A 21,179-nucleotide genomic window follows, 5' to 3' on the forward strand; every position below is an offset into this window, starting at 1 on the left:
GCCGTGTCCGTGTCGGCCGTCTGCTAACGACGTGTCACATCTCGGGTGGCTGCTCTGCTAATTCACATCACATTTAATACTCACGACTGATATAACTGGACCTCAATACCCCTAAAACTTAAGGGTTAACATAGGTTTGAACTAAACTGGTTCGAGTTTAAAAGCTTGGAGTTAGCCTAAAAGGTTATGGTGGTTTTTTTCCGGTTTCGGGAGTTTATGAAGTGAGTACTTTTGTAATTTTGTGTGAAAGCTGTTGTTGTTAATGTAGTAATGAAAATTATGTTATAAATATTGTTTGTTTTTTGTATACATGCCCTGTCATCGAAGAGTTTAGGGTTTCGGCAGAAAAAAGCTTTGGTACGGTTCTGAAAACACTCAACACAACAACTAGTTTAAGGTTAATGAAAATAAAAACTATCGCGTATGAACACTTCATTGCTTAAGAGCGCTATTACATTTCGGCGTTGAGCGAGTTTAGGTATTTTACGCGCTGCGGCAGGCCGTGCGAGCTCAGTACGCCGATCCCTTCTACCACACTCGCACTACAATGATGGATTAAACATTCTTGATCCTTCGCGAAGCATATTGAAATCAACCATAACAACACTAACTGTACTTAACTTTTAAAGTTCTAAAACTGTTATTTGGTAAGTACGAAAATACTAAATGCAGTGCAAATGTACATAGGGGCTGTTCATAAATTACGTCATCTATTTTTGACGATTTTTGACCCCCCCCACCCCTCAAATCATCCAAAAATCAAGCTTCGGATGAATCTGTTTCCTCCTACGTCATGTTACCATCATCCGATGTCCAGACCCCCCCCCCACTCCTCCCATTTGAAACGACGTAATTTATGAATAGCCCCATACTTGTACTTATGAAGGTATATTACTCGAAAGAAATTATAGGTACCTACTCGCTTATTTACATGTTTCGTCATTGCATTTGGTACCTATAGGTTGTAAAGTTTGTATCAACGAGGGTTTAAAAACGAACTGGTACTGAGGATCTGATGATGATTAAGGTGGTCACGGATACCAATCAACCATGTAGTAACATGATTAGGCTCGTTTGATTCGTCTCAACAAGATCTTTGACACTGAAGATACACAGGGTCTGATGATGGAGCTGGAAGGTGGCCACGGGTACCAGTCTATCATGTAACTAAACAACTTCGTGTTTGGGCTCGTTTGATTCGTCTCAACAAGATCTTTGACACAAGACAGTACTCAGGGTCTGATGATGGAGCTGGAAGGTACCATTACCAATCAACCATGCAACTAAACCACATCGTGTTTAGGATCGTTTGATTCGTCTCAACAAGATCTTTGACACTAGGTGATACTCAGAGTCTGATGATGGAGCTGGAAGGTGGTCACCGGTACCAATCAACCATGCAACTAAACCACTTCGTGTTTAGGCTCGTTTTATTCGTTTCAACAAGATCTTTGACACAAGATAGTACTCAGGGTCTGATGTTGGAGCCGGAAGGTGGTCACCGGTACCAATCAACCATGCAACTAAACCATTTCGTGTTTAGGCACGTTTTATTCATCTCAACAAGATCTTTGACACAAGGTAGTACTCAGGGTCTGATGATGGAGCGCGAAGGTGGCGACGGGTACCTGTCTATCATCATCAGCTCCATCATCAGACCCTGAGTAGTATCTTGTGTCAAACATCTTATTGCGACGAATCAAATGAGCCCAAACACGAAGTGGTTCAGTTACATGGTAGACTGGTACCCGTGGCCACAGTCCAGCTCCATCATCAGACCCTGAGTACTAACTTGTGTCAAAGATCTTGTTGCGACGAATCGAACGAAGCCAAACACGAAGTGGTTTAGTTGCATGGTTGATTGGTACCGGTGACCACCTTCCGGATCCATCATCAGACCCTCAGTACTACCTTGTGTCAAAGATCTTGTTGCGACAAATCAAACGAGCCCAAACACGAAGTGGTTCAGTTACATGGTAGACTGGTACCCGTGGCCACAGTCCAGCTCCATCATCAGACCCTGAGTACTAACTTGTGTCAAAGATCTTGTTGCGACAAATCAAACGAGCCCAAACACGAAGTGGTTCAGTTACATGGTAGACTGGTACCCGTGGCCACCTTCCAGCTCCATCATCAGATCCTGAGTACTATCTTGTGTCCAAGGTCTTGTTGAGACGAATCAAACGAGCCTAAACACGAAGTGGTTTAGTTGCATGGTTGATTGGTACCGGTGACCACCTTCCGGCTCCAACATCAGACCCTGAGTACTATCTTGTGTCAAAGATCTTATAGAAACGAATAAAACGAGCCTAAACACGAAGTGGTTTAGTGGCATGGTTGATTGGTACCGGTGACCACCTGCCGGCTCCATCATCAGACCCTGAGTACTATCTTGTGTCAAAGATTTTGTTGAGGCGAATCAAACGAGCCTAAACACGAAGTGGTTTAGTTGCATGGTTGATTGGTACCGGTGCCCACCTTCCGGCTCCATCATCAGACCCTGAGTACTATCTAGAGTCAAATAAATACATATAGAATGTCAGGTCGTTTCAAATATTTTTAATCCTGTCCGGTAGTTTATTAAACTGTACCATTATAAATTATAATACTATAAAAACGGTGCTAGGATCAAAGTCTCTCGTTGCGGTTTACACGCACACAGTATAGCGTTTTACACGGCGCCCGCCGCACACAATGATAAAAAACCTCGTCGTCGCCGTTGAAAATGTGCGGAGCCGACCGACACACGTCCTGCCTCTACAAGCTCTGCCGCGGCACTGAGCTGGCGCAGCGCGCGTCATCGGTAATATAGAGTAGTTTTCAAAAAATTGCCAAAAAATTATAGTAGAATTTCATAAACACTAATGTATACCAACAGTATAAGCAAACGTTGCAGATTGCTTGAGTATGAAAATGACTTCGATATTAAGTAGATTTTCGTAGGAATTGACACTTGTTTCGGAGAGAAAATCGAGTTCGTTTTACTTTGATTTTCTCTTTCTCAAAGGTATGTAGGAAAAATATAGTTTGATATGCCTAAAGTACAGGGTATTAGTAATACAAAATAGCCAGGTTTAGCAGAGTAAAATTCTCAACATTTCCAAATAAGAGCTCGCCATTCAGTGCTTCACGGGGTTTTTCGGAAACGACCATCAGAAAAAAAATCATTACTAATTTAATAAGTCCTTTTTCTAATATTTACAACGACATTTATAAAGATAAGAAGACGCTTTTACTGGAACAAGTACTCATTGTTTCTAATAATGAGCGCAAAGTCCTGAATTTCGTCGACTAGTATCATCAATTTTGCATTATTTCGACTTTTCTTGTAAGAGCGCTCTTAAAGATGAGCTGAAAAAGATCTATTAATAGTGTAAATTTTCTCCAATCCAATCGGATGAAGATCGGACCCGTGCCGAGCCCGGATAGCCGAGCGGTCTAGGCCATCTAGCTAGGGCTGCTAGGGCATCTGCCGCGAATGTAGAATGCTGGTTCAAATCCTGCCCGGGAGATCACTGATGGAGGTCTTGGTCACTTGTTCTTTCATATATGACATTTATTTTAGTTTATAATTTATATAGACTAGTAGTGTTTCTACTACTAAAAATATTTTTATAAAATAATTTAACTTGTTTCCCAATAGAATATACCGCATCTATTTATCTCCATACATCTAAGGACTAACAATTAGAACTCACTATCCATCACAACAAGTGTCATCTTATACCACGCTCTGTTATTGAAATCTGAAGCTTATTACCTTTACTTAAGGATAATAATAAAGTGTAGGCGGGAGAGGAGACGGTGTTTGCATGCCCTCAATTTCAATGGTTCATAAAAGTGGAGTGTTTTATTAAATCTTTTTGAATAGGCGTTAGTTATGACATGATTGATTATTTAGTTAGGCAAATATAGTAGGCGCCGTTGAAACTCATTGCATATATATTAAATACCTACCATACCTATATTAGAACGGGTCACTCACGTTTTCAAGTCGAAAATTGCTTGACCCACAACTCGACACATAAACATTAATTGAAAATATTTTAAAATTTGGTATTACTTAACTTACACATTAATTTAAATTTCTAAAATACCTACCAGCATATTGAAATTCCAGATCCGAAACGTAGCCCTATTCAACATGTTTAAAATGACATGACATAACGAATTTAACCCTACTGAATTGAATATGATTAAGATAAAAAAGTACAAGGCACAAAGCAAGGCACAAAAGGACATACGTTAAACAAACGCGGCTCTCGAGTGAAACACAAAAAATTGTACCACACCAACGCGAAAAAAAAATATCCATAAAACATTAGAAATGTCATCCAAATGAACGTTATTAATCCATCATTCAAAATCATCAGTTAAATTAATTCGGTGGCTCGTAAGCCAACACGAGGAAACAGTTCAAAATTTGCGGATAAAATGCAACTTTCACATCAGTTTTTTAAAGAATAAAGGCAGCATTTACGCTTTGGCGCGGTAAAGTATTTTTATTTAAGTATTCCGTTTCAATTTGGACAAGACAGGACAGTCAAGAACTTGTTCCAACTATGTCATACCTTATCACAGTAACAATCAATAATTGCTTGACCGTACTGTTTGTGAAATTGGCTACGCACGTCACCAACAGGCATTAGCAGTCCTGAATACGGCCCCTGGCGATAATTAATCAGGAATGAACTATGAAATTTCAATATCGACGTCCGTTAGAACTTAGCTGAATTCATAATGAACGGTTTGAACTGGCAGGCCAATTCGAAAGTGCTCCTGAAGTGTCTAAATGATGTCAGTTTGTTATCACTCGCGCGTTCAGTTCACTCAGACTTTTCCGCACATGCATAGCGTGATCGAGACGCACGGGCGAATGACATTATTTAGATATCGTTTTGATGTGATGATGATGATGTCAGGTGTAAATTTGAATTGGCCTCTGAGCCAGTCGGAGTCAGGTGATATTTAAGTATTGATTGGAATTGGTCTGTTCATTACTTTAAAAATAGAATGACAGAAATATGGAATAGATTTTTTTGATAATTTTGTATTTTTCGGGGAAGGCAAACATCGTGAGGAAACTGGACTAATCTCCGCGATTTCGTCGCTTTGCAACAGGTAGAAGTACATCCGTCCCACACCAATTTTGGTGGTTAGCAATAAGCCGCGTGTGGCGCTGTCGGTCATATCTGTCCTAATCGTAACAGACGCGTTTTGTTAGAGAGTGAATCTTCTGATACCTAGTACTATTATTTATTCTGTGCCTCTGAGTTGGAAGGTCAGATGGCACGCTTTCGTAAAAACTAGTAGGTTGTACCTACCTATGCTAATTCTTGAGATTAGTTGCCAAGCGGACCCCAGGCTCCCACGAGCCGTGGCAAAACGCGAGGAAGTAGCATTTCCTAGAAAAGTAAATTACCTAAGTTATGGCAGTTATCCGTCACCTTGGCACTTAAATGGCGCACTTTCCGGTTTCAGAGAAATGTCCTCCGGTCCCACGAACGCTCCGGTTGTGGAAGAGCTCGAAATTTTCTTGACTTCTTTAAAACGAAAACGTATAGTTGACGAAATATAATTTGCACCGCACCATTTAGTTATAGTCATAACTGATAAAACTATATCTTTACGAATACAAAAGGATAATAAAGAGCCGCAAGGCAAACGCCATTGTGTTCTTGGGATAATATTTTTATTCGACACAGATCCTAATTTCTTAGAAATGAATATCTCTGTTTTGCAATAGAATCATATCATATCATTTATTTTCATAATAGGATTTTACAGTCGCTTTATGACGTCAAACTGTAGCATCTACTTAAAAATTACATAACATGACAAAATAGCATACAATGTACTGTAAAATAATTTATTCAATAACAAAACTTATACAAACTATTATTAAAATTATGTATAAACTAAATAAATTAAAACTAAAACTAATAAAATAAATAAATAAAACTTACCCACCTACCTTAGTAGGTCCCCCAGATCTGTCCCCTGCGGAAGGGTACAAATACAAATACAAATGCTTTATTCGTCGATCATAGGTGTACACAACATGATATTGCATATGATGGTAAAAAAGGAAAATTGTTCCACTATGTCGTACCCAAGGGCATACGAAATTAAGTTTGATTGCTAATAGCAATTAGCATGCACCATGCACTAAATTAAGATTTACAGGCAGTGTGTATGTCAAACAATAAATTAAGTAAAATGTCCAAATAATATCAATTAAAAATAATATAAAAATCATAAAAAAAAAGAAATTATCATTATACATATCACATTTTCAATTTAATAATAATTATTCAGTAAAGGTTGTCAATGAGAAATTCATTACATGAGTAGAAAGCCTTCCTAACCAAAAATTCTTTTACATTTTTTTTAAATATATTTATGTCACACACTTTCCTTATATATGTTCAGGTAATTTGTTATAAACTCTAGGAGCCATACCGAGAACGCTTTTTGACAAGAGAGCAGTTCTCGATGGATGTGCACAGACCATGTGTTGCAGTCGTTGACTATTAAGACATCGAAATATATCTGGATGTCTCTTCACAAAAATTACTAGTTCATAGATGTACGAGTACATACAAGGAAAAGTTAATATTTTTAAATTTACGAAATATGGCTTACATGATACTGTGGGCAGTAGATGATGAGGCGCTCTAAGGCATCTTTTCTGAGCTTTGAAAGCCAAGTACCAGTCAGTCGAATTCCCCCAGAAAATGATGCCATAACGGAGACTAGAAGATACATATGCATGATAAGCGGTTAACACAACAGATTGGCTGGCTACTTTATTTAGCATATACAGTGCTTAAGAGTAACGACTTAACTTTTTACATAAATTATCAATCTGACCTTTCCAATTCATGTTGCTGTCTAAAACCAATCCTAAAAATGTTGTGTTGTAGACTTCTACAAGTTGTTGCCCCTTATATTTGACATCAAAATCTTCCAGTTCGTTCTTCCTTTGTCTAAAATTCATTATTTTTGTTTTTTCAATATTTATTTTTAGATTGTTTTCATTAAGCCACTTTACAATACATTCCAAAGCATTACTCATTTCGAAATTAATATCAATGTCATAATTATTCAAACTTGTACCAGTGAAAATAGCGGTGCTATCATCCGCAAAGAGAACCATTGGAAATTTAGTAATTTTGGGGAGGTCATTTATATAGATAATAAAGAGCAGGGGCCCTAAAATGCTTCCTTGCGGCACCCCATAAAAAGATTCTCTCAAATCCGACGAATATGTGACTTCTGTTTTTGTTTCATAACATATCTTCGTTATTACTGTATACTGCTTCCTATCACTAATATATGACTCAATTAGGTTTAGTACGTTGCCTCTAATACCATATGTTCTTAGCTTATTTATTAAGATCTTGGGATGCACGCAGTCAAACGCTTTCGTCAAGTCCATATACATTGCTGTTACGGGTATTCGTTTGTCCATGCTAACTACAACTTTTGACACCAGTTCATATATCGCTTCGTCAATGGATCGATTTTTACGGAAGCCTTTTTGTTCTGAAGCAAGTAATCCTTTTGTTTCAAAATAGTTGTAAATATTTGAATAAATCACCTTCTCAAAAATTTTAGATATAATTGATAGCAAGGCTATTGGTCTATAATTGCCCAAATCATTTTTGTCTCCTTTTTTGTATAGTGGGACTACTTTAGTTATTTTTAATTTATCTGGAAAAACTCCATTTATTATGCATAGATTCATTAAATGACTGATAACTGGTGCCACTATATGACCAACGCTTTTCAGAATCTTAGTATCAATGTCATCGTAGCCAGTGCTTCTCGTATTTTTTAATGAATTGATTATTCTAAGGATGTCAATTGACATCACCGGCGGCATAAATAATGAATTTGATAAGTTATTAGAAATTAAATTATTAGAATTGTTATGTGAATTACTATTATTAGCTATATCATTAATTGAATCTATACAAAAATTATTAAAGGCATTTGCTATTTCTCTTGGATGATTCAAAATTTTTCCTTTGTCACTTATACTTGTAATACATTCTGCCGGAAATATTGCTTTATTGTTATTTATTATATCCCATGTTGCTTTAACCTTATTCTGTGAATTATTTACAAAATTATCATTTTGAGATTTTTGCGTAAGTTTAATAATATTTTTTAATCTATTTGAATATGTCTTAAATGCTATTTTATCTTCATCTTTCAAAGTCAATCTATATGTCCAAAGCATTTCTCTTCGGCGCTTACAACATTTGCGTATACCTTTGCTGATCCATTTCGGTTTTTTTGTTTTTGTCATTTTAATTCTTTTCAAGGGAAAACACAGATCGTAATACAATTTAAAATCATCCATAAAGCTATCAAAGGCCCATAAGGCTGGCTACATTCCCACGCTGAATAGCTATGCCTATTCTTTGGCCTAGGAATGAGCCAGCCCTAGGGTCACCCGTGGTTTCCAATAGTCTTTTTTTTTAGGCCCTTAAAAAGATTGTGAGCGTCACGACACCACGGCCCCAGGGTTTCTATGTTACACTATAGGGTACCTACACATACTTATTAACTCCCAGGGTTAACGTCTTCTAAATAGTCTGATATTCTATAATATCCCTTTTTACACAACTTTCCTTTGATGACCGATTTAAATTTATTTAATGGCAAAATTTGAATATCTAAAGGAATTTTATCGTAAAAACGAACACATTTAATTGGCCAATGAAAGATTTACTTATTTTATGAAGTCTCGTTATAGTAGGTACAAGACTGTCTTTGTTTCTTGTATTTCTGTGGTGTATGTCGCAATATTTCTTAAACAGGTGTTTATTTTTCTGCAAAATATAAAATAAAATAAATTATTATGTTACAGTTCTGTTATGATATGATCGTGAACCGGGACCGGTCATCGTCACCATTTGCCTGAACTCTTCAAATGGTAACAACCTACGCAAAGTAACATGTATCTGTCAGTTTCACAAACAGTCCCGAACAAAATGTAACCGCATATTGGTCGCAGGTGATATTAACGGCCCAATTTCCGTTAAAAATAGTCCACAGATGTCGTCTATTTATACTTGTTTATAGATGTGACCCAGTGCATGCGTAGATATCGTAAACAATAATATCGTTTCCCTTTCCCTTTATTACGAAGTTTATTTACATTGAGGGAGTAAATTTTGTGTCGGTCATAATTTTGTGACATGGTGTTTTAAATACAGGGTGTCACGGTACATTTCCAATTTCAAAATATTAAAACTTTATAAATCAAAACTATTTATTTTTATACAAAGATTCATGAAGTAGAGTAGGCTGACGAAAATGTTAGAAATTTTATAGATTTACCAAGTATATTTGTTTTTATGAGTTCCCTATTACTCACATCACCTCAGTTACTTCTTGATGTATACGAGTAATGGCATTGATGGTATTAGCAACAGTGCCGAAAAATCGGAAACACATAAAAACAAATATATACCTACTCGGTAGGTATATCCCTAAATATTCCAAACAGTACCTACTGTATCTAAATGTTTGATGGTTAAGTTATGATATAAATGATCATCATAGCTTGAAATCGTAATAATTGTGGCGTTCCATGCCTAAAGGGCCTTTACTCTTTACGCTCCATGTGCATAAGGACCCTTTAGGCATGGAACGCCACAATTATAGTCTGTATCTTTAGGTATTTCAATAAAAGTAAACCATTTGTACATTTTCGGGTAGTTATATATATTTATTGGTTAACCGACCAATTACAAAACCGCCTGGATCAGTCACTGAACGACCTGACTTTAACCTACATTATTTGATCGTATAATGTTTTCATCTACCCTCAACTGGCTTAACGAGCTATTTGAGGGTAGATTTTGTTTACTTTTATTTAAATACCTAAATATACACAGTATAGGTAAGGTTTACTCGGGTAATTCCGAATGTCGAAAACTGTCGGATAATTCCGAAAAGAGACTTTTATTATGATGGATTTAAGGGTGATTTTCATCTGAATTTCGGAATTATCCGACATTCGGTATTGCCCGAATACACCTTACATCTAACAGTGTAACGCAATCATGAAAATCGTAGCAAACAAATCAAAGTGTGGGCGTCGATCTTTTACGAGATAGCTAGATTAAGAGGCGCACGCTTACGAGATAAGTGGATACAGTAATACAATAGCCGCAATCAAAATTGAAACGTTAAATATGTCTGACTGATTTAATTTATCGATAGCGAGTCATAAGAATAATGAACACGATTTGTTTAAGGCCGAGCTACACCGGGTGCGTAATGCGCGCTCCCGGCTAGATTAATTCTGACTCCCTTGAGTCTCCTGATTTAAATTAAGACCCAAATTTTTTTGACTCTAACAATTAAGTAATAATTAATCATAGAAGGAAAAATAGAGGGAGAGAGAAGAGGAAGACCGAGAAAAAAATATTTCAACCAAATAAAAGAAAAGGTTCAGGTCGTGTCGTACCAGAAGGTTAAGGAGTTGACAGAGGACCGGACGAGTTGGAAATTGCTCCACCGACAAGAGCACAGCTCTTACCTTAATATAAAGAAGGAAAAGAGAATAACTCAGTCTAAAACTTGAGTTCTTTTCAATTTATTAGAGACTCGAGTTCTCTTCAGAGAACTCTAATTTACTTTATCAAAATTCATTGTTTTCACATAAAGTTCTTGAGTTAGGTAAACAAATCATATAGTAATATCAGCTTACTTTGCTACTCTTGTGAATAAAATTCAACTTTCTCATCAGTGTTTGAAGAATAAAGATAACTTTTATGAGCTCGTGTGGTGAAAAATAATAAATTTAGGGTTTTTGAAGTTTCACTCCGCACCCGTTACCACGAGGGAATTAGGGACATGACGATTAGGCTGAACACACTTTAATCATTAAGGTAATGTCACGCGGGGAAATGTCTGTTTGCTTAGGACCGGCAAACTTTGGCGCGTTTGAACAAATTTAGAAGCAAAAGTACGTCACAAGTCAGTGATGATGAACATGCTAATGCCCAATAGATGACACCTTGCTGTCAGACAATGACTTAAGTTTCAATATTACACGTACTGGTACCGCGTCGAGCACCAGTACGTTTACATTACTACACTAAAAATTACAATTTAGTGACTACGAATAGTAGGCCAATTCACACATATTGTGATGTGATGTCAGTCGCACGTTCATTTTGCTCGTACTTGTCCATTTAAAAGGTACGCTCACTCTAAGACACACTCGACCGTACCTAAGCATGTGATAGTATCTGATCTCGCTCATCTGTATTAACTTTGGGCCAGTGTTTGCCGTGTCGGGCCAATGTTGGATACCCTTAACCGTGGGTACAACGTTAGTAATAGCCTATCCAACCTCATTGTTGTGCTAGGTCCCTAATTGTGTTGACACACCTATTTGGATGAGTACCAAATTGGTCCGTTAAAAGAGAAAATTGGTAATACTCGTAAAATTGGACGGGTTTTATACTAAAAATGCGTGATTGGGCAACGAATTTTACACAACAATGCCTACGTTACGTGTAGTACGTAAATAGGTAGAATTTTACAATAATTATGCTGGTAGCCTAGGTACTGATCATTCGTCTAACACTTATTTTTCGAATAATCATACATATTACGACCTAGAGGCCAAGATTTCGTATTTATCCCGCCATGAATAAGGAGCTCTTCAAAACAGCCAATTTGTATTCCAAATGTAACGAAAAATAAGTCTACAAAATAAAAATCTGGCCGTTAAATCATTCCAGAGATATCGTTCCAATCTCCTGTTCTTGTCATTCAAACTAGGATTAACAATAATAGAAACAAATGCTTTCGGATACGTTCTAAACTTAGTTAAAATATAGTTTAACTAAATGACAAGTTATACTGGCATTTATATGTAGCTTACGTATTTTTATAATACTGACAGACAACCAGAGACGAGTGAGAAATAAAAGACTGCCAAGCTATAAAGTTAATTTATTATTTATTTATTTGTATTTTTTACTAGTCACACAACCATATAAATTATAAACCGAAATAAATGTCGTATCTACCTATAGGTACTAAAGTGGCCCGGGTGGTCTGGTCAGGACGTTAACCGCGTAAGCTAAAGACGCCGGTTTGATTCCGGCCTAGGCCACTTTTTCTTTAGACATCTATTTCAGTTTACAAAGACAGTGTTTCTTCGAAAGAAGGATTTTGTATTCCATAGATTGTGTCAGGTTACAATTACAGAGGTTACATTCGAATTGATACCTACTGTGCCAGCGGTTCCCTGGAAATATGGTGCTGGCGAAGAATGCTTGGGGTATCGTGGACCGAACACCGCACCAACGTTTCCATACTCCAAGAGCTCGGCATCAAGCAGCGTCTATCCTCCATCGTTCAAGCTCGCATCCTCACCTTCTTTGGACACGTGTCTCGACGTGGAGATGTATCCATAGAGCGACTGGTGGTGCAGGGCAGAGTAGAAGGTACCCGAGCGCGAGGAAGGTCGCCCATGAGGTGGACGGACCAAATAAAGGCAGCAATGGACGGCCCCTTCCACGAATGCGCTAAACGCGCAGCCGTCAGGGAGGAGTGGAGGCGAGCCGTCAAACGTGTCACAAAGGGAGACTTCCAATGATGACCACGACCACTCTGTCAAGAGTGTCCCGATCAAGAAGAAGTGCCAGCGGTACTGCTGATCGTTGCTGTGTACCATCGCCCACACTGATAACTGTCCATAGGTAAACCTTATTACAAAAGGAATAAGGTCCACCGATGGACAGTTAAGAATGTTGCTGTTTGTATTATTGAATTTGCTGCCGACTTCATTGTTATAGGAAATGCCAATTATCCAGGATCCAATGCCAATTATCGACGTTCTGTACGAGTATAATTGAATTTTTTTTCTTGCAGCAATGTTGAATAGCAATTCTACAGCATTAATACTACAGCTTTATAAATAATAATTTATAATACTTATTCAATTTTAAGACTTAAATTTAACTTAAGAGTTCTATTTTATTATTTCGTCTGTGGTAGGACTAAAATTCAACCGTCTGTGAGTTTAGTAATTTAAGAAGAATTAATTTCTATTTTCAGAGACGGGACTAAGACGAGGCTTTAATTAGGTCGTTAACAATGTATCTGTCATTATACGTGCCTGATGAGGTTTTTAATTGCCATAAATAGTTAACTTTCGTCTTAATTTGTTATACGGGTCGTGGTGTTCTTGTAAAACGTATATTAATATAGATCTGTCATCGGGAAGTTAAAGTAGCCATCATACTCGTACTCGTAATTTAATAGTTATTTGTTTACGAGGGAGCAATGTTGTTTATCTCCTCGTGCTAATATTGATACAGATGTAGTGCACAATTAATAATTATTTTCCATCGTATTTTCACGGAAACGTACGAGCGTGTCTTGCTATTTCAATCAGTCTCGGTACAAAAAGTACTGAGGCTGACTGAAGTAGCATGACAAATACGGACGTTTCCGAGAAAATACGACGGAAAACAATAATTATGAACTACATCTTTACCCGAGCAAGCGCAATTATTCCCAAATTTAAAATTCAAACAGTGGTATCTTGAGCGTTGCGAGAACAAATCGTGTAGAAATATTTTTCTTATAGGTACCTAACCAATATCCAGGAAGGAAAATGGGGACTACGTATATGTGAAACGTCGTCCACTATCCTCTTGACTTCTATGATTCATTTATCATACGCCCTTGCACCTCATTTCCTAAAATACAATTGCATCACTGTGTTTTCTTGTTATTGGAGACGTGAGTACCAATAAATCTACTGAACGAACACACAAATGTGTCACGCGGCTATTCCCAATACATCCATTATGTTGCTAATTCTGTTGCTATTATGTCACCGTTATAAACTCATTGCTCTGAGTACCTAAGTACTAAATACTGGTGGCCGAAGAGCTGGCGGCGTCCTCGCACAACGTATCAGCATTGCGATACAGCGAGGAAATGCCGCCAGCATCCTTGGTACAATGCCTCAAGGGCCTATTTTAGATTTAAGCTAATTATTAATTTAGTTTAGTAGTACTGTATATATTTTTTATGTAAATAAATAGTAATAAACTATACTTGCTCAAAATTTCCTAGCTTGAAAAAAGTCTGATTATTTATCAAACTCCTTATTCTAGTAAAAAGAAGATTTTGAAAGGCACGAAAAACTAACATTTTGATCTAGTGCTTAAGTTTTGACGACGTAGAAAGGTATTAAAACTATTAAAAGTCCAATCTTTGATACTGAGAGAAAAAAAATTGCGGTTCGATCAATTTCATATGTAAGCAAGCGAAGGAGATATAATTTAAATATGAGCCCAAGTTAAAGATGACTCCCGTTAGACCGGGCCGTGTCCGGACTGGAGCTTCCGGCGCTTACTTTTCTATGACATGACAGGCGATCACGCGATGCTTTCCATAGAAAACGATGCACCGGAAGCTCCGGCCCGGACACGGCCCGGTCTAACGGGAGGCATCCTTTAGGTACTCGATACTAATGTAGGCACCTAATCCTAAATGAAGGTCTTGTAGGTATTCTTGAGGTAGCAGTACCTGTCTGTAAATGTTATTTCGGGATCACGTCTCGTTAGTGACCTATAACGTAAGGTAAGGTAAGGTCAATGTGGCAAAATCCGTTTGCGGGAAATTCCGTACACTTGCTTTTAGTTTCAGCAGTCGAAAGTAGATAGGCTCTATTTCCTACGGTTGAAAAAAAAAAGAAAAATACACTCGTGTACGGAATTTTCCGCAGACGGATATGGCCGCAATCAACTTAATAAAGAAATATAAACAGAGGGGTGTATTTTGCAAAATAGGTAACTTGATTAAGCGGGGTACTGTTTCAGTCTAATTATTCAGAGCAATATTCAGTGCTTTCATTACCTTGGCAATGAGTAGAAGACGTGACTTGTATGCCAGAGTGATCTAATATTTTATATCCTGTTGTGATGCTAAATATTCTTGCCGCCCTGACTCATGCGCCTGCAATATACACTTTCGTGGATTAATGTTAAAAACAGGAGTGACGTTCTAACTTTAAAATGCTAGAGATAGTTTGACGCCTGAGGAAGGACATAATTTTTATCAATCATTATCATAATTATAACGTTACAACTTACACGTAATTAACAACAGTTTTATTTTTTATTTCAGGTTAAAAGGAGACAGAAGACCGACGATACAATGGCTGTTTGGATAACATTGGCACTACTTTACATCACATCCAGCTTCGCAGCAGAAATACTTCCAAGAAGGGACCGCAATATCTGCGACGTAGACTACGAGTACAATAACACATTGAAGATCCAGTGTCTCTGTGACAAGGACCAAGCAAACCTAGTGATCCAAAGCGCAGATTGCTTCGTTACTACTGACAACATCTATCCCGATGACCCAGCATGGGACCAGTTCTCCATTTTGAAAAGCACCACAAAACTGAGCCTATCAAATGCGAGAGGAAAAACTCTAAAATATATCCCCACTAAAGGTTTGCTGAAAACTAAAGCCCTGACCAAGATAGACGTTAAATACAATAATATACAACAAATTGAGAATTACGCTTTTGCCAATTTGACAGAATTAAAAGAAATCTACTTAAAAGATAACAAGATTGAAGTTTTGGAGGTAAAAGCGTTTGCTCATCTCAAAAAGTTAACAAAAATTGTATTAGACAAGAATAATATTGCTGAAATCAATAGGGACGTCTTTTTTGACCTGCCGAATCTCCAAAAGTTGTACCTGACGACAAATATGATTACTACTATCCACGATAGAGCGTTTCTGAATTTGAACAATCTGAGACTATTGGAGATCGATAACAATTTACTGTTCAGTTTAAACAATGAAACATTTTCTGGTCTGAGCAACTTAGAAATATTAGACTTGAGTGGCAATAGTTTGGAAGTCATCGGGGACAACACATTTTTGCCTCTAAAAAATCTACGATCCTTAAATTTAGAAGGAAACAAAATTCAAATGCTTGATGACAAAGCTTTTAATGGACTTGGAAAACTGCATTCACTTACTTTAGCTAATAATAAGTTGATTAGCATTGACAGTGTGAGAATCTTCAAAGTATTAAAAGAACTGACGTCATTGAGTCTAAGGGATAATCAGTTGCAAGAACTGAATGCTGATGCCATGGCGCCGATTCTAAGTAACTTTTATGGCGCAAAAAGCTCTCTGGATGTAGAAGGTGAGATCGATGTTATCATTCATCGTTCAGTAGATTTGTAATCACGTTTCCAAAAATAAGTTTATAATTGTTAATCCTCGATTAATCCTTTTTTTGTAATTAGTTTAATTACTGCAATAATAAAATAACTAATTACGATTATAAGTACTTATCTAGTGTAATGGTACTAGGCAACAGCTAAGGACCAGTAGTCAGCCTTTCTTGCCATGTTTAGCTATAATGAGCAAAATATAATATTACAAATACTATACCACATACCTTCAATTCCACAAATGGGTAATAATATTAATTTTATTTAAAATTGATCAAATTAGGTAAACAACACCAGGTTACATGACGGTGTGGGGCATTTTGAAGCGCTTTCCACGATATTTTAAATCTTCCTAGCCAGCAAAACCTTTTTGCCAGTTTTTGTTTGCTATACTTAACAAACAATTGACAAATACTGGATTAAATAAGTAATAAGCTGTTAATAAATATACTTTTACAGCGAATTAGATCTAGTCAACCTTTTGGAAGGTAATCATCGTTTTTTGAAGCCGGCAATGTTTGGCATAAAAGGCAATGTTGAGTTGTTTACCGGAATGAAAACTCCACTTTTCCAAGTATCCGCTGAAAACGATAATGCATTTAAGTTTTAATAATAAGTTTCTTTTCTTTTCCAGGAAACAACTTCTCTTGCGACTGCCGGTTGGAGTGGTTCACAACACTGCTGAACAAAACTCAAAACAAAAATCTCGAAATCGCTTTAGAGAATCTCAAATGTACTCCAGATGCCAAGGTTAGTCAATTATACGCCAAAGCCACAGAAGTGGAGAAAAGTCAAGCGATTGAAGAAGAACCAAATCAGAATGCCGATTATGAGTACTATGACGACACACAATTGAACGGAAAGCTTTTCTACATCGATTTGAGGATATTGATGAACTGTACCAATGATACTGCTATACAGCCAATGCTACCAGCCAAAGATGCTAGTCATGAAAACAAACGTATCGCTCCTGAATCTAAAGTAAATAAGATCCTCAACAATGAACTGCTCGATTCTAATGCAAAGAAGGAAACAGCCACTGAATCCAGGAATAAGATTGTGAAACCTACTGTTTCCGTTAGTAAGCCGAATCTGTATACTACTAGTCGACTAGCTACAGTATCTGCTAAGCCAGAGAAAAAGGCTTACGATGAGATGGCAGCAGACGAAGCCAAACCTGATGCTCTAAGAGACCAAAGCGATGAGCATATGCCAGGGACTGCACAGCAAAACCTCGCTTGTGCTACATTTACTATTACCGTTTTAGTGTCTAGGTTATTATTTTAAATTAGTATAATTAGATTAGTAAGTAATAACATTTAGTGTATGTTAATGTATTTAAGCTCTCACAGTCATTAAAATAAATAAATAGATGTAAAGACTGGATGTTGTATGAAATTATTTTTGATCCTGGTTTCAAGATAACTGTTACAGCGTCCTACTGTTGTGTTCCTGGCAGATACAGATGTAGTCCACAATTATTTTCCATGGTATTTTCACGGAAACGTACGAACGTGTCTTGCTATTTCAGTCAGTCTCAGTACAAAAAGTACTGAACTTGACTGAAGTAGCATGACAAATACGAACGTTTCCAAGAAAATACGATGGAAAACAATTATGCACTACATTTGTACTCATAGGTATTGTATGGTATACGAGTACCTATGGTTGGAAAAGATCCTAAGAAGTCCGAAAACACTGAAATTTAAAATTTTTAGGTCTGTATCTTACACAGAACGACCTACTGTATCTTACACAGTACCTAGAATCAGTCCGATGATACGATATGGGTCGGATATGTCAGTGTCAAAAGTGACGTTTTTGTTTGAAGAAACGTCACTTTTGAAACTTACACGATCCATGTCGTATCTTTACATAGATATAATATACCTAAAGATGGAGTCTAAGCGAGCTGTCACTGTTGCCACTTTGTTTTACGTACGATTAACAATCTAAAACCATCTTGCTGTGGCCATGTCGATAAAGTCATATCGATAAACTATCGAAATTTCTTGCAATATTAATTTTACTTGAAAGGTTTAACGATACCTAAAATGAACAAAAAACGCTTTTATTCTGTATCGTGGTTATCAGATCACGATTTTATCGTTACACCCCAGCAGGGAACGAAGGGAAAGTTCAGATTTTTAATTACAGTACATAAATGGGTTATTTTCAGAAAAAATGTACCTTTTAATTTTTTTTGTTGTTGAATAATTGAATTCCATTATAATCAGAAACATGATCGTTATCGATTGCGATAGGAGAAAAAAAAGTATCCTAAATGTCCTAATTATTATACCTCAGTAAGATGACAGGACCAGTCATGGGACATTTAAGAGGAAATTTGGAGTATTTGTGATATTTCCCTGATACATGTAAATGGTCTACCGCTTAGAGTGTTACAAGATGAATGTCCTATCCGTCTTTCATATTTCAGGCGTGTTGTATCAAAGATACTGCAATGAGTTTCCACATACTTAACAAATTAAAACTATTTTTTTTTCTCCAGTCACGGACTCCAAAGCTCCAGTAATGGAACCCCGGTAATGGACGTGGATCCAGTAATGGGCCCCCTATAATGTACATTGCTCTATCAGTATAAAATATTGAAATAGGGAATAAGTTATGGCAAAAAAATCAATTATTGTTATAAGCTTTTATCGCTGAATGTATTTTTCTTTCCACAGACAATTATTATTGTATTAGACCCATCGAGACAATTCTAATATACCCAAACACAATTAGTTAGCGTTTATCGAAGAGTTCCCATTGCCACCCCCTGTCTCCATCATCAGATCAGGTCCATGTTTTCATAAGCATTATCATCCTATTTGCATACTTAATTACGTATACAAAATTTCAACTCAATCGGAAATCGGAAAGTGGGTCAAATTCAGCTACCAAGATTTGACCCACACTAACTAACAGGGCAAGTTAAATAAAAGTTTGGAAAAGCGATATTAATTTATCCGAAGTCCGAGCATACCTCCTGGTTGACATATTTCGTAACTACATTTTACTTCTGTATTGTTTAAACATGAAATTATGGCATGGCAAGCATCATTATGTAAATTGTCCCATCATAGGAGGTATGCAGTTTTACAGCTCCTATAATGGGATTGGGCCAAATACCACTATTTTTTTACATCTGTGGAGTCACAACATAATGTGTTGTATACCTAATCTCATGGTAAATGCAATTAACAAAACACATTCTAGTTTTCATCAAGTATTAATTAATTAAAATTTAATTTTAATTAAAACCTCTTTTAGCGAAGTTGTTAAGAATTCTTAGTGGTATTTTTTTTCAGTGACACGACAACTTTTAGGTTGACGCCAATTTCTTAAAAAGTAACCGAATTTATTAAAAATTCAAACTGAAACAGCTCTAGGACTCTTATTTATGATAAAATATAGCCAGTGTTTATAAACTACTTTTAGATACTTATTTTAGAGGATTTGTGGTTTTTTGTCCCATTACCGGTTCCACGTCCATTATAGGGTATACTACATTAACCATACACACGTAACGAAACTGATAATTCTCAGTTACGTTATAATGGACTTAAAATACTTCAATTAAAAAAAAAATTAAAAGGTATTTTTTTTCTGAAAACAACCCAAATACCTACTAAAATATGTGTTCCGCAATAATTGAATTATATTATTATATTATAAAATAAACGTTTATTTATAAGGTAGATACAAACATTAAAAATAAAATAAACTAACTTATCTATAAAATAAAACTAAAAACTAATACTAAATAAAATAAAATTAAATAAAATTAAAATACGTCTAAGAAATTGGGCCCCTTTGGCATGTTGCAGAGGACGCTGGCAGCATTTCCCCGCTGTATTGCGAAGCTAATACGTTGAGCGAGAAAGCTGCCAGCTCTTCGGTCACCAGTGAAATCGATAAGCCTTTTTGAAAGGTCTTTAAAAAGTTGTAGGGCATTAGGACCCCACGGGCCAAGGGTCTCAACCCCAAATGGCATAAAAATATACTCGGGGCCAAGACCCCTGTACTTATGGAATTTGAGCTTTTCGGCCGCTTTAGCCGCCGCACCTGCTTGGTGACTGGTTCCCGTGAGGTGGGAAGGGGCCAGAGTGTCAACGCAGGTAGCGTCCCATATACATATTATAATATATTCATTATGCATTAGCATTTCAATGATGTTTATTTGTGTTATGTTTATAACGAAGATATCGAGGCTTCAATTAATCGCTATTTCGTTCGGCTGTGTAGCGTTTATCGATATATAACATGATTAAAACCGACTTTTCACATCCCTAAATGAGCACACATACACGTTTTTACGCACACATACACAGCTTGAAACCACCAAAAACGGCAACACCTTGATTTGAAGTTCATCTTGTCAACAGTATGGTTGTCCTTTTTTGACAAATGGCATTTTTAAAAGAGCGAGAAGAGAGAAAGTGATACTTGTTGCTGCGCCGTCAAAGAGAACAGACAACCTTGGCCTTGACCCAGGCCTTGTATCTTTAGCAAATTTGTGACGTATCTTAAAGTTCTAATCAGGCCGCAACTTCGAGCAACACCGGCTTCCGACACATCGGAAGGGAGGGGCCCAAGCGATATCTTACCGTACAAATCTTTCTGCCATTTTTTGCGGGGGAAAGGTGCACACACACACACACACACTTCACACACACTTACATACAAAATCCAATCTGTAATGACGACACGAATACATAGAAAATGACACACGTCAAAGACAAATCTTGCAAACCTCGATCTCTTTTTGTGTACGGACCAGTCACAAGTGTCACAACATGCACACTAACACATTTTCGTCGAAGTGTTCTGACAGATGAGAAGTCGGATTTGTCGCGCGACCGATCCGCAATTTGTACTGGGCGAGCAAAATCAATAAATCCAACAATTACATGAGAC

General features: G+C 37.0%; 1 protein-coding gene across 1 annotated transcript in view; it reads left to right on the plus strand.

Annotated features, from left to right (window-relative positions):
- The window catches only part of LOC134796714 (connectin-like), a 148,146-nt gene extending 130,506 nt beyond the window's left edge, over positions 1-17,640 (plus strand). Inside the window, exons 2-3 of the mRNA XM_063768900.1 lie at positions 15,184-16,225; positions 16,891-17,640. Coding sequence (XP_063624970.1) covers positions 15,214-16,225; positions 16,891-17,543 — 1,665 coding nt within the window. The 5' untranslated portion in view covers positions 15,184-15,213 and the 3' untranslated portion in view covers positions 17,544-17,640. The remainder of the gene's footprint in view (positions 1-15,183; positions 16,226-16,890) is intronic.
- The last annotated feature ends 3,539 nt before the right edge of the window (positions 17,641-21,179 follow it).

The sequence above is a fragment of the Cydia splendana genome, chromosome 14 (assembly GCF_910591565.1).
Source record: "Cydia splendana chromosome 14, ilCydSple1.2, whole genome shotgun sequence".
NCBI classification, from domain to species: Eukaryota; Metazoa; Arthropoda; class Insecta; order Lepidoptera; family Tortricidae; genus Cydia; species Cydia splendana.